Source organism: Elaeis guineensis, chromosome 15 (genome assembly GCF_000442705.2).
Source record: "Elaeis guineensis isolate ETL-2024a chromosome 15, EG11, whole genome shotgun sequence".
Taxonomy (NCBI): Eukaryota; Viridiplantae; Streptophyta; class Magnoliopsida; order Arecales; family Arecaceae; genus Elaeis; species Elaeis guineensis.
Genome location: NC_026007.2, coordinates 74,400,259 through 74,412,581, shown reverse-complemented (window position 1 = coordinate 74,412,581; position 12,323 = coordinate 74,400,259). Strand labels below are relative to the sequence as shown.

Here is a 12,323-nt window from a genome sequence, read left to right as displayed (position 1 = left end):
ATATATTAGATTAGGATAACAAAAAATTGATAAAAAATAATAAAATTAAAAAATTATGCACTCTTTTAAATATTTATAAAAATAAGAATAAGAGATGAAAAAGTAATAAATGATGACAAAAAAAAAAATACTGCTAGCAGTAATACATAAAATCAATTATTGTATAAGAACTATTTATGAATAATTTATAAATAAATCAAAAAAATTCATTTATCATCTCAAAAGAATTGAATAGTTCCGGATTGATTTGTTTGTGAAGAATAATCCTGAAAATCTTTTGACCAAGAGAAAACCCAAGGGTAATTTGAAAATTTTTCCATAATTCAGAGAATATTGTAATAATGGTGTACATTGCTGATGGACTGCTAAACAGTTTGTACGTGTGTATCAACTTAATTGCAGTGATTAGAATTATCATGCCCTTGAGCCACGGAAAAAAAAAAGAAAGAGAGAACTGACAGATAATGTTACTTCACTCATTTCTGAAAGCCAGTCTTTCCCAGTTTAGCACTATTCTCAAAGTTGGGTAATGTTAGCAAGTTTCCACTATCGGACATGTAGAAGTAATTGTAATTGATTCGAGTAACCAAATCTGCCAGATGAGGAAAGTGGCCCACGTTGAGCTTGAAAGACAGGATCTGCATGCATTCGCAGAACAATGGCTTAGCTTGCCAGTATATCCATCAGCATTCAAAGCAATCATCAAATTTTAACAGAACGGGACAGGAGACAGATGGTGAAAATACCCTCAAAAGAAAAGCAATGCAATCATCAAACTGTTTCTCGATCCGGTCTACTTCCATCTCACATCTGGCCTTGATTGCAGGAGCTGCTCCACCACTGCTCAGGGTTAGCTGTATAGAGTAAAAATCAAGTGCCAAGCCAAGAATAGTCTTGATCCGACTTGCAATAAGCGCCCACTGGAAGTAAACAAAAGAACACCAGTCATCATTTGTTCTGAATAATAACAGTAACAAGTTTAAAATTCATTGTGCAATTCCCATAATTTGGGATTGATCAATAAGGACAAAATTTCATGATTTGACAAGCAAATTAGTAAAAACATACACAAATGCGGAGGATTAAAACATTAATGACTAGAAAATAGTTACCAAGAAATGGAAATAATTTGTGAAATATCAGAAAAATCATAAATTGATCATAACAAGAAATTCATTAAGGCATGAATTTTATGAAGTTGGAAATAGCATCAGGAAAAAAAAAAACTCTAAATAAATCAGTTGGCAAGAATTAAAAAAAAATTAATTATGCAGAATATTATGTACTTTGGCGAGGTTCCCACAATTGAAAAGATACTATGTTGTCACATGTATTAGGAAAAAATAGAATAGAACAATCACACCAACAAGAACAACAATAAAAAGGAGATTTTACCAGCTTGTCTGGGGCCACAAAGCACTGGCGCTGAATAGACAAAAGGTAGGCCTCATGAACTTCTATGACTTCATCAAGGGAACCCGCAGATGCCATGCCACTGCAGAGTTCAGTCCATGCACTATGGAATACCTGCTTGAACAATCAGGATCAGTAGCACATCCTCAGCCGAGAGACTAAAACAGCAAGTTGCTATTTACCCGATCCATGACATACTGATGAAATGCATCAACAAAATGGAGGAGTTTCTGCTCCACTAACAAGTGACGCTTGTAATTGTGTGTTGTGCTGCCTCTACCCTGCCAAGTAAAAGATTGGGTGTACCAGGACTATTGAATGGAAATGTTCCACGAAATTTCATTAAACTTTGTATGAACTAGCAAGCAGAAATACAAGGAAATACTGCTATAACCTGAAACTGAATGGGATGAAGTATTTCTCAAGGACCTAATCAAATAATCAAAAAATTTTAAATTTTAACTTGTACAGTGAAGTTAAGGAACATGACCTGTTGCATATGAGGATATTATCTCATAAGAAAGTTAAATACAATGAATAAACAAATGCAGTGAGGGAATAACAGTGATTTCATTGTTTAAAATTACGTATTAAGAAGGCTGGTGGCACATATTTAGAGATTTGGATGCCTCTAAATAAAAAGAAATAATACATGCCCATAGACATTCAACTAAGTAATTCTGTTTAATCTCATATTTTTAAGTTAACAGTCAAAGAAATGGATGATACAAACGGATAACAAGAAGAAATTAAATGGGTATAAACCTTCCACATCCACTTCCGAGCTTTGTCAAGAACAAATTTTGCACGCTTAACCTTTAACAGGAAGCTCATGACCTATATCGAGCACAGAAGGAATGAAATTGATTAAAGATTGTTCTGTTGACGGCCCATTTAAGTTCCTCAAAAATAGCTTTACCTGATTGTATTTTCTAAGTGCCTCCATATTAGCAATTAGATCAAGTGGCCAAGAAACCTAGAACATGGAAGATTTATAGGTACGTAAGAATGACAAAGATAACTTTGTGAAAATCAAACCATAATGTCATTGAGCATGTACCTTGTATGCAAATTTCAGCATATCAAGGGCATCAATACCGAAATACTGATTCTGGACTTTGCGTGGAGTCGAGACATTAACACTTGCATTTTCCTCATCGTCTGAAGCACCATGTTTTGTAATTGATGCAACCAAAGAATCCGGGGCACTCAGAAGTGCACTATCAGCAGAATTTCTAATGGACTCCTGAGTATGGTAGATCAGCATAAGTGCATGCACAAATATCTGAATCCATGAAATGGTCCATATGTAAATTTTTTTATGAAACTGCACCTGTAATATGGTATTCAATTCAAAATCATCATCCCAGGAGTCCCCCTTATCTAGCTTATTAAAAGTTACTATCATGAACTGCTGCAACAGATCACCTGAAAATTACGTTATTTATTTATCATGTCCCAGACTTATATATATTAAAATGAAGGGACATGCCTGATCTGACAGTATACCTGAACCTAGCAAATAAATAGCACGTAATACACCTAGTTCATCCATCAATTTCCAATCACTCATCAGCTTCACCAAAATCTGCCTACCAACATGATCCACCTAGGATGTAAAAAAGTTAATAGAAGTTTCAGCAGCTTTATATCAGTAAGCAACTTTTGGAAGATAGATTAAGCTATAAACCTGTTTTTTTATATATACAGCAAGGCATTCCTGAATGATAACTGCAGGTTGTGGTGTATCCTTCAGTTTGGTACTTTGAATCCATTTAAGAACTCTTGATGCAAGAGTGCTGTTCTTTTGGAAAGGAAGAAGTTCTGACACAGAAGTATTCTCCTGCTTTAAACCAGTTATGTTTTGACTATTTTAACAATTATAAAAGATAAACAGAACTCCAGAACATAAGAATCCAATGATACCTGGAAACAAGGGATAAGAGTTGGAAAGGGATACAAGGTTTCCAAAATTTTTGTGTCATCCAGTAAACGGAGGTGTTCAAGTTCATCAAATTGAAAACCAAAGATATAGTCAGTCCCATTGATCCAAGGAAGTGCCCCTTCGCTTGAGAAATCCTCACTCACCTTTGCATCAGAATTCTTTTCACCAAAAATGGCCTCTCGCAAGCCTTCATCATTCAACCGAGGAAGGTGAAAACTTCTAGATATGTTAAGTTCATTCCACAAGGCCATATTCTTTTTCAGAACCTCTCTGCATACAGTAATGACAGGATTTCTAGGATGGAAAGAACAAAGCGAAGCACCAAAAAAATTAACAGTCTCATGATTCTGCCTCTTCATGAAGTGAGATTTTGCAGCATTTTTCATTTCTTCCATGTCAAGAGAAGAATCTGAATCTCTAATTGTCCACTCAGAAAAGATTTCTTTTCTGTTGTCCTTATGTCTCTTCTCTAAGATTGCATCAGCCAAAAACTTAAACCAAATTGTCTCACGACTCAACGATGTCGGTAGCTTTTCTGCAATTCCATCTCTGACCTGTTTTTCCTGGCAAGCCTGGCACATCCAAGCAATATCAGGTGAAGACACCCTCAAGTACTCATAAATATGATCACCATCCCCTACTAAACCTGCCAAGGATACCAAGAAAACCTCAGACAAGGTTAAATCTCCCATTTCATGGGCATGATTTCTCTGAGGAAGATGAACAATAGACTCTTTATGAGAATAGTCACAGCAGGCAATTCCATTGTTGGATTCTGGTATGCTAAAAACATCAAATTCAACTCCTACTTGATGTTGATGGTTCGTAAATTGACCGCCAGAGTTAAATCCATTTGGTATTTTGCAGTCATTAGGCTTGTGGTCATAATCCCTATCAAATAATAAAATATTCTCATCTTGAACATGTCGAACCAACTGCAAGGACTTCCCAGCAGATACAATGGCCTTGGCTATATCCTTCAGGAAAACAGGACACGCAACATCATCCATATCATCTGGATTTCTCCCACTCGGAGTGCTAGATATGGCAATGGGTTCCTGAGCATCTGTTTCTCTTTTAACTTGCAAGGTTGATTCAACCTCAAAGGGAATCAAAAGGCCATTAGATCTCAATTTTTGCCATCTGCATGACCTCAGAAGGTAACTCATCTCCCAAAATGCTGGCTGATCAATGCTGACTGCACTATTGGCATAAAAGAACATCTGCAAATGAGAGATCAGATAAATGAGGACACTTTATAAAGTTTTTCAAGGAAAAGGTAGAATCTTCATGGTGGAAACAGTCTGTCAATCTGTTGCATGTTGCTTGAACTTGTTAGAATTTACAAAATAAAAATTGCAGTGCACCACTAAGGATACAGGAAAGTGATTTTTTTCATTGCATTGCAAATTTAGTAAATTAGGATTGATTTATTAACCAATAAACAGTTCACTTATTTTTGGTATGCATTTTCCCCTTTTGAGCATCTTACAGCATATTCTAGGTATCAACCATGCTATCAATAATATTTGTAGCAATGCTTTGAATATTTGAAATTCCCTAATAAAGTTGCTACCATATGCTTTGTAATTGAATGGTCAAGAGCAAAATTGCAGTCAAGGTTGGATGTTAAATACATCAGTAAAGGGAAAAAAGTATCATATAGGCATGGATGACATTTAGCACTGAAAAAGACAGCAAGGCTTACATGTTCCATGTATCATCCGTTTATGGATAGCAAGCATAGTAGGAAATCAATGAACCAGTTCATTATCAAATCATGCATTATCTGGTGTTCAAATTGTTATGGTAGTCAAGTACCTAAAATATTGTAAAGAAGCACCAGCAGAATTTCTTAATTGAACATCCTGGCCAACAGCCTTACAATTATATTTCATCCTCAAAAGGTAAAAAAATGGACTATGAATACCTCGTTGTAAGGATCATCAAGAGTACCATCATAAAGCCAGGAGTCAAGACCCTCAAGATATGGCAGTAAACTTCCCACAAACAAAACTAGCAGCATATGGTATGCTTCCTCCTGTAGATTATCAGTATTGGTTTAGACAAATTGCATCTTACCAAGAGCAATAAAAACAGACACAGCAGATATGGACTATCAATTGTTTCTGCAACCTTGTCACCTTGAACAAGACAGACTTCATTCAACTTCTGGAAAAGATGATCGAGAATGTGAACTGCCGTATCACAAGCTGGCAGAGATGTATCAGAGTCAAAATAAGAATTTGGAACTGCTCCAGAAACAACTTGACGCAGATGTTCTGCTTTGGAACAAAAACTGCAAAATGGTTTTTACAAGTGAGAAGATGGCATGCATAAGCTACCAAATAATAGAATACATACAGTGAATTTCAGATAATATGCAAACATGGTTCAGTGCATACAAAAAGGCATATAATCATATCAAAGCTAAAGGTAGTTATTGGGATGCCAAAGATACTTGATACTATTCTAATGCATCTAATAGGTCTAACCTTGATAAGGAACTGGTCAATCCAAGGAGTGTAAGCATCCCACTATCTGAACCAATTGACTTTACTTCCTCCTTCAAAGCAACATCGTGCAACCTCTTTTTCATAGAGAAAATGGTGATTAGACTAGAAAATAGAGTTTTGGTAATTCCAGCTTGGATCACCAGACAACAGGCATACCTTGAGCCATGAAGAGACAGAGTTGGAAAAGGCCTTTAGGGTAGGAGCTCTTTGGTGTGAGGCTTCTACCTTTTTAACAAATAACTCTACTTGCTTCAAGCATGTTCCAGCAAATAAAAACTGATTTAAAACGCCTCTAAGACTTGTCTGCGACAGGTGAGATGCGTATATCCCATCTTTTGCACAAAATCTCTGCCTATCTATGTCCCAGAAAAATAACGAACTACAGAATCCTTGGAGCATCTGTAGGACACCTTGTACCTGGTAAAAGGAATTTTATGTGCATAAGTAAGAACATTCAGATATCTCTAAGTCCTGAGCCCATGTTAACAATGTAGAGATGCAGAAAAACAGAAGTACCAGTTCATATTCATTTGTCCTGAAAGTTGAGACTGGTTCTGCATGAGGCAAGCCCTTTGAAATGCTAAAGTGGAGTTTACTGATAAAACTTTCAGAAACCTCAAACCCTGTAACATCTGTTGAGGGGAAGGAGAATGAAAGAACAGATGCAGTAAGCCTTACATTAAATGAAGAGCCACATTGACAATCTTTTCATTTCCATGCAACCCAGGAAGGGAGAGTACTATTTATATCAAGATGTAGACTGATTTAAATTTTGTTGGAAGGAATTTTATGCATAAATCATGATAACCACAAACACAGGGAGAGCTAGTTATTCCCAACAACATAAAAATAATGGAAAAAATAATCATGCGTTCTTCTTAGAAAAGCATTTACAGAATAAATTGATAACAAGAAGTTGAAAATTACAGTCCTAAAAAATTGAAAGTAAATAGAACAAACAGCCACAATTTTTTTTTGTTTTATAAAGAGAATCTCATATTCATAGAAATTGATAGTGCTCCTTAGCACAAAGCTCTGTTGATCATTAGTTGTCATTTTTCTCTAGTGAAATGTGAGGACTGAGGATACACATCAGTTCTTGGAAACTGAAACTTAAGCCGAACTGGATCAGCTTCAAGCAAAAAAAAAAATTCCAAGGGACTGAGTTTTGCCAGTTATGGTATTCGATCAGTTTCAGCCTACTGAACTTAACATGCCGAAGTCTAAAAGCCTCAACTTGAAGTTACTTAACCTGTTTTTATTTCCAAATTGAAACTCTCGTGGATAATAAATCAAGCCTTTAGAAAAAGCATCTTTGCAAGATTAAGAATCTGATTTTGCAAGTGTTGAGTAGATCTAGAAACATACAGATATTGAAATGCAACAGATTTGGGGGAACATATACATAGTGTCATATTTATGTTTTAACGAAATAAGTAAGATTTTGATGACCTCACTTAGGTGTTCTCTGCACACTCTACTTAGAATGCAGGTAGTGAAAATCTGGATCAGTTGGGTTTCTATGCTTGAGTTATGAAACTGTTTAACCCGTGATACCGTAACAGGTTAGCGGGTCGCCCCTATTCAACCACTGGTCGACTAATTAACTTGTGATATTTATATGATAAAAACGAGATATTTTCATTCTCATGACACATTCTTCTCGGAATTAATAGATGTACCTCTCATCGCACACCACCTCCCAAACCTTTAATCCAATCTGGTTCCCGCACTACTCCCCTAGATGTGAAGAATCCCTCCTCTTTCCCTGAAAGACAAGCCAAGAAAACAGAAGGCAAAACTCAAATCGATCCAAACCTCAGTTCAGATCAGATTAAAGAAAACACCAGAGTCATGAGAAAATCCAAATACGCTTTCAAAATTCTAGAAGTCAGGGATGAGAACAGAGATCGATCCAACTTGGAGCAAAATATAGCAAAGAAGCACCCAAAAACACCTGAAATCACGAGAAATTCAGATTCTCTTTTGAAAACTCAAACAACAAGCAAGAAATTAGGGTTTAGAATAGAGATTGATCCAAACTTCGAGCAAAATATTGTAAAGAAAAGCCTAAAATAGCAGGAGAATTCAGATTTTTTTCTGAACATTCAGTCATTAAGAAGAAATATTCAGAGTTCAAAACATAGATTGATCGACATTTAGATCAAAGTCTCACAAAAAATTCGTCTGGTGGCCCTTCCTTGCTTGGGCTTTGATTGCCTGGCAGTATTAGCAACTGAATGTGGCACGGATCAAGATAGGAAAGGCCTCGAAGGATTGCATAGGAAAGAGGAGGATGAGGAGCTGTTGCTTACCTCCCTTGAACTCTCGCAAACCAACCCGGCGGTAACAAGGGATGGCCTTTCCTTTTCCTTGCTCAGCTCGAGGCCTGGTTTGCCAACGGGTTTTTGGCAACGGCTAAGGATGCGGGTAGGCTACCCGCAAAATGTACGCTACTTGCATCCGAACCCGTTTAAAATCTTACCACCCTAACGCATCCCAAAATTAACCAAAAATCCCGATTCCTTCCCATTTAAAATTGGTATACCCACCTGGTAACCCGAACCCGCCTGATTATCCTTAATTCGAATCGGATTATTGGGGTACCCGGACCCATCAACTCAATTCAAATACAATGTGAAATTAAAATCTACAAGCAAGGATTTACTCTCGATTATCAAGACAATCAATCCAAAAATAGCAAAGCTTCAATGCCCGAAAAATTGATAATATGGACAGGATGGAACAACGTACAAATATCAAAAATCTAGAGAGAAAAATTTCTATTGTCGCAATCACGGATTACTGGCCATACTAATAATTGCATATTTTTAAAATAGAATGACATGCTAAATATCCACGGATCTCCATAAATTCAAAATGTTGCAGTGAAAGAAGAATCTGCTGATCAAAAATCCATAAACTCTACAAGAAATCATACTTCTATCAAAATTAAGCTCTCAAAATCTCAGAGGACCAACTCACACAAAATCCCATATGCTCGAGAGAAAAACCCCAATCGGAACCTACTAAGGCCCCAGAGACCGGGTCATATGAGGCGAGAAAGAAAAACACCCTCATCCTATTTTTCATGTCCAATTCAATCCTCTTCTCCATTTAGTAATATAATATTACATAATAGTATATCGTTATAATATTGTATAATATTAAGTTATCAACTATATTATTTAATATCATATTATACGATATTATAATATTTTGTTATATTATTATATAACATTACTGTTGCCACTCGACTCTGATAGCGTCTCCATTGAGAGCCCAACTAAACATCCTGATGGTTGGTGGCTGCCCTCCGAGATGATCAGACCTGCAAAAAAAGTTCGAACATTAGAGCGATCTGACGAAGGGCCCTCCGATGCCTAAATTTGTTGGAGCCTAAGAAGTAGATGGAGGAAGAATGGTGAGAGAAAGCGAGGAAAAGCTCTAGATTTGGTGCCAGACTTGCCTCTCTTTGCCCTTACCTTAGGGCCCCCTTTTTACCTCTTTAGATAGAGGTGGAGTTATAGGTTGTCATCCTGATTCTGAGGTCTACTAATACTACTACAAAAAAGGATTATGACGGTACTTATACGACGGCAGTTTTTAAAATCGCTGTCATAGAATCTACGGTAGCAGTTATTTTTAATCACTGCCGTAGGTCACGCCTATCACAGTGGTTATGTATAACCGCTGCCGTAGATTCTACCTACGGCAGTGATTCTATAATCGTTGTCATAAGTAAAAACTTTATATCATTTCATAATTTTTATCCAAAATTTGAATTTCAACAAATTTTTTTTTGATTTCATATAACTTTTCAAGATCTATGTGGCTGCGATGATAATTTTATGAAAAAATATCATTTTATCCCTTAAATTAGAGTTTTAAAGAAATTAAGTCGATACTTATAAATAATTTTGGATGATTATGTGAATCTATAATAGTGAAATTGAATTTCAAACACATCTTCACCATTCATTATTTAAATAATTATTATTAGAGTATCCTCACAAAAGATCATTTCGATCCGATGGTTCTAGCTTTGTAGATCATTAAAATTCGATTTCAACAGTCACAAACAATCGCACAATGATCTGATAGATAGAGACTACCAATGGGTTTGAAAATTTGCAACAATGATCTCGATGATATTTGTAGTATAATATCAAAATTCTATTTCAATCGAACATCATTAGCATGGTCAATTTAGCATGGAATGATTTTGACTGTTAAATGAAAAAATGAGTGATCACATGACCAATCGACGTCCAATTGAGATGATTTTTTGGATAAATAATTTTTGTTAGTACTTTAATTATTTATACAATGGTGATCATAAAATTTAAATCATACATATATGTTGGAATCTACTTGAGCACATCTTAGAAAAGTACAAATATAATTACTTAAAGAATTTAAGAATGAGTAGCAAACGACATATAGTTTTAGATCGTTAATATATGTGCGGTTTGAATATCACCGTACAAACGATCAAAATAATAGCAAAGATCTTTTATTTAAAAAAATCATCTTATAATCGGATGTCGTTTGGTCTTTTCATCACTTGATTTTTATTTAAAGATCCAAATCATTCCGTGCTAAATTGATCGTGATAATGATATCCGATTGAAGTAAAATTTTGGTAGTATAATATAAGTATCACTGAGATCATTGTTGTAAATTTTGGATCCATTGGTGATCTCTATCTATTAAATCATTACACGATCGTTCATGATTATCGAAATTAAATTTTATTGATCGACATATCTAGGGCTGCCGGATCGAGGCGGTCTTTTGTAATGATATTCTAACGATAATTATTTAAATTATGAACGGTAAAGATGAACTTTAAATTCTAATATTATATCATATTCAGAGAAAAATAAGAAAAAAAATTATATTCTGCTTCTATAGCAGCGGTTGCATAATAACTGCTACTATAACAGTGGAATAACCGCTGCTATAGATCTATGGCAGTGGTTTACTAACCGCTGCCACATCATACAGTGGTTAGGTATAACCACTATCATATCTCTATTTATGACAGCAGTTATCACCAACCGTTGCTATAGATTGGATCTACGGCAGCGATTACCGCTAACCGCTACCATAGGCTGACTTATAGCAGCGGTTGTCTATAATCGCTGCGATAGATCCAATATATGGTTGATTGTGATAATCCCATATCGGTTGTGAAAAAAATAAATGACCTATATGTAAGGACTTAAGTCGTCAACCAGCAATAGCATGGGCTAGAGCATTTCGTAATCCCTCTCTACTCGGGCCCCGCTACCGCCTCTAGTCACCCACCGTCGCAGTCGGCCTGCCCACTATCACCGCCCCGACTGTCCCTGCCGCCGCCGATCACCACCCCAAGGGCCCGCCGCCCCCATGGGCCTACCCTCGATTGCCCTCGGCCGCCCCATCTGTCGGTCGGCCACTATCCTTACCTACCGACTAATTTGACTGGTCAAAGGCATGGTAGTGGTTGCCAAACCACCGCCATAGCCTCTATGGCAACGGTTACTATAGCAGTGGTTGCAAAACTACTGCCATATCTTTCTATAGCAGCAGTTGATACAACATTACCGTATCCCAAAAAACTACTATCATAGACCTACGACGACAATCACAGTGGCAGCGGTTGTCTAACTGATGCCGTAGGCTATCGTAGTGTTTTTTTGGATTACGGCAGCGATTTTGAATTGCTACTGTAGCCCTATTTTGTAGTAGTGTAAGCCACGATTTGATAAGCCACTTACGGTCGCCTGAGCCTGCGGTGCCATTATCTAACAAATCATTATGTCAGCCACTACTCTATATCCGAGATTGTTAGTCATAAGCTTTGATGGCCACCCATGGTTCGCAAGCAGAATTGATTAGTCGTAGGTGTCAGTTACAGGGCACACCCACATCTGAAAGACTGTCAGAGGGCTTCAGGGATTGTACGTACGGTCAAATGAGGTGATGGTTCAAAATCAGAGTGAGATCGAGACCCTACATCGAGTGTGCACAATATGTAAGTCATTGCTTCCCTATCGTTGACTAGGTCCTGACCTGGGGGGCGGTGGCGAGTAGAGATAGAGGTCAGATGCAGGCTGGCACCATGATGCCAATTAGTCTTGAGTGACTGAATGCTTGCTGGGCTTCCCAGCATGATTCAGTCCGCCCGTGGTATTGCCAAGCGATCAATAGCGCTCGGAGAGAGGAGATATTTGATAATTATTGGACAGTCGACATCCATTCGTGCTCTCGATGGAGACACTATCAGAGCCGAGTAGCAACAATTACTAATATTAGAATATTATATTATATTATATTATATTATATTATATAATAATATTATAATGTTATAATATTGTATCCCAGGCATATGAAAATAGATTACAATGCAATCCAAGAGGTGTGGGGGAATTGCCTGAGCTTCAAATCTCAAGATCCATTTC

General features: G+C 36.9%; 1 protein-coding gene across 7 annotated transcripts; it reads right to left on the bottom strand.

Moving 5' to 3' along the window:
- Positions 1 to 300: 300 nt before the first annotated feature.
- On the bottom strand, positions 301 to 8,311 carry LOC105058789 (uncharacterized). 7 transcript variants are annotated; one of them, XM_073249262.1, is made up of 19 exons: positions 8,190 to 8,248; positions 7,747 to 7,831; positions 7,557 to 7,642; positions 6,391 to 6,506; positions 6,031 to 6,291; positions 5,854 to 5,948; positions 5,495 to 5,657; positions 5,289 to 5,399; positions 3,340 to 4,581; positions 3,104 to 3,259; positions 2,923 to 3,022; positions 2,747 to 2,841; positions 2,474 to 2,659; positions 2,333 to 2,389; positions 2,179 to 2,250; positions 1,596 to 1,694; positions 1,396 to 1,527; positions 747 to 920; positions 301 to 638 (listed from the first exon to the last, which is right to left on the bottom strand). In XM_073249262.1, exons 3-19 carry the CDS (start codon positions 7,561 to 7,563, stop codon positions 477 to 479), a joined length of 3,228 nt encoding a protein of 1,075 aa, XP_073105363.1. In that variant the 5' UTR covers positions 7,564 to 7,642; positions 7,747 to 7,831; positions 8,190 to 8,248; the 3' UTR covers positions 301 to 476. The 7 variants fall into 7 exon arrangements, with proteins under 7 accessions (XP_073105363.1, XP_073105361.1, XP_073105362.1 ...); XM_073249260.1 differs by having other exon boundaries at positions 8,051 to 8,240; XM_073249261.1 differs by lacking the exon at positions 7,747 to 7,831 and having other exon boundaries at positions 8,190 to 8,311.
- Between the last annotated feature and the right edge of the window lie 4,012 nt (positions 8,312 to 12,323).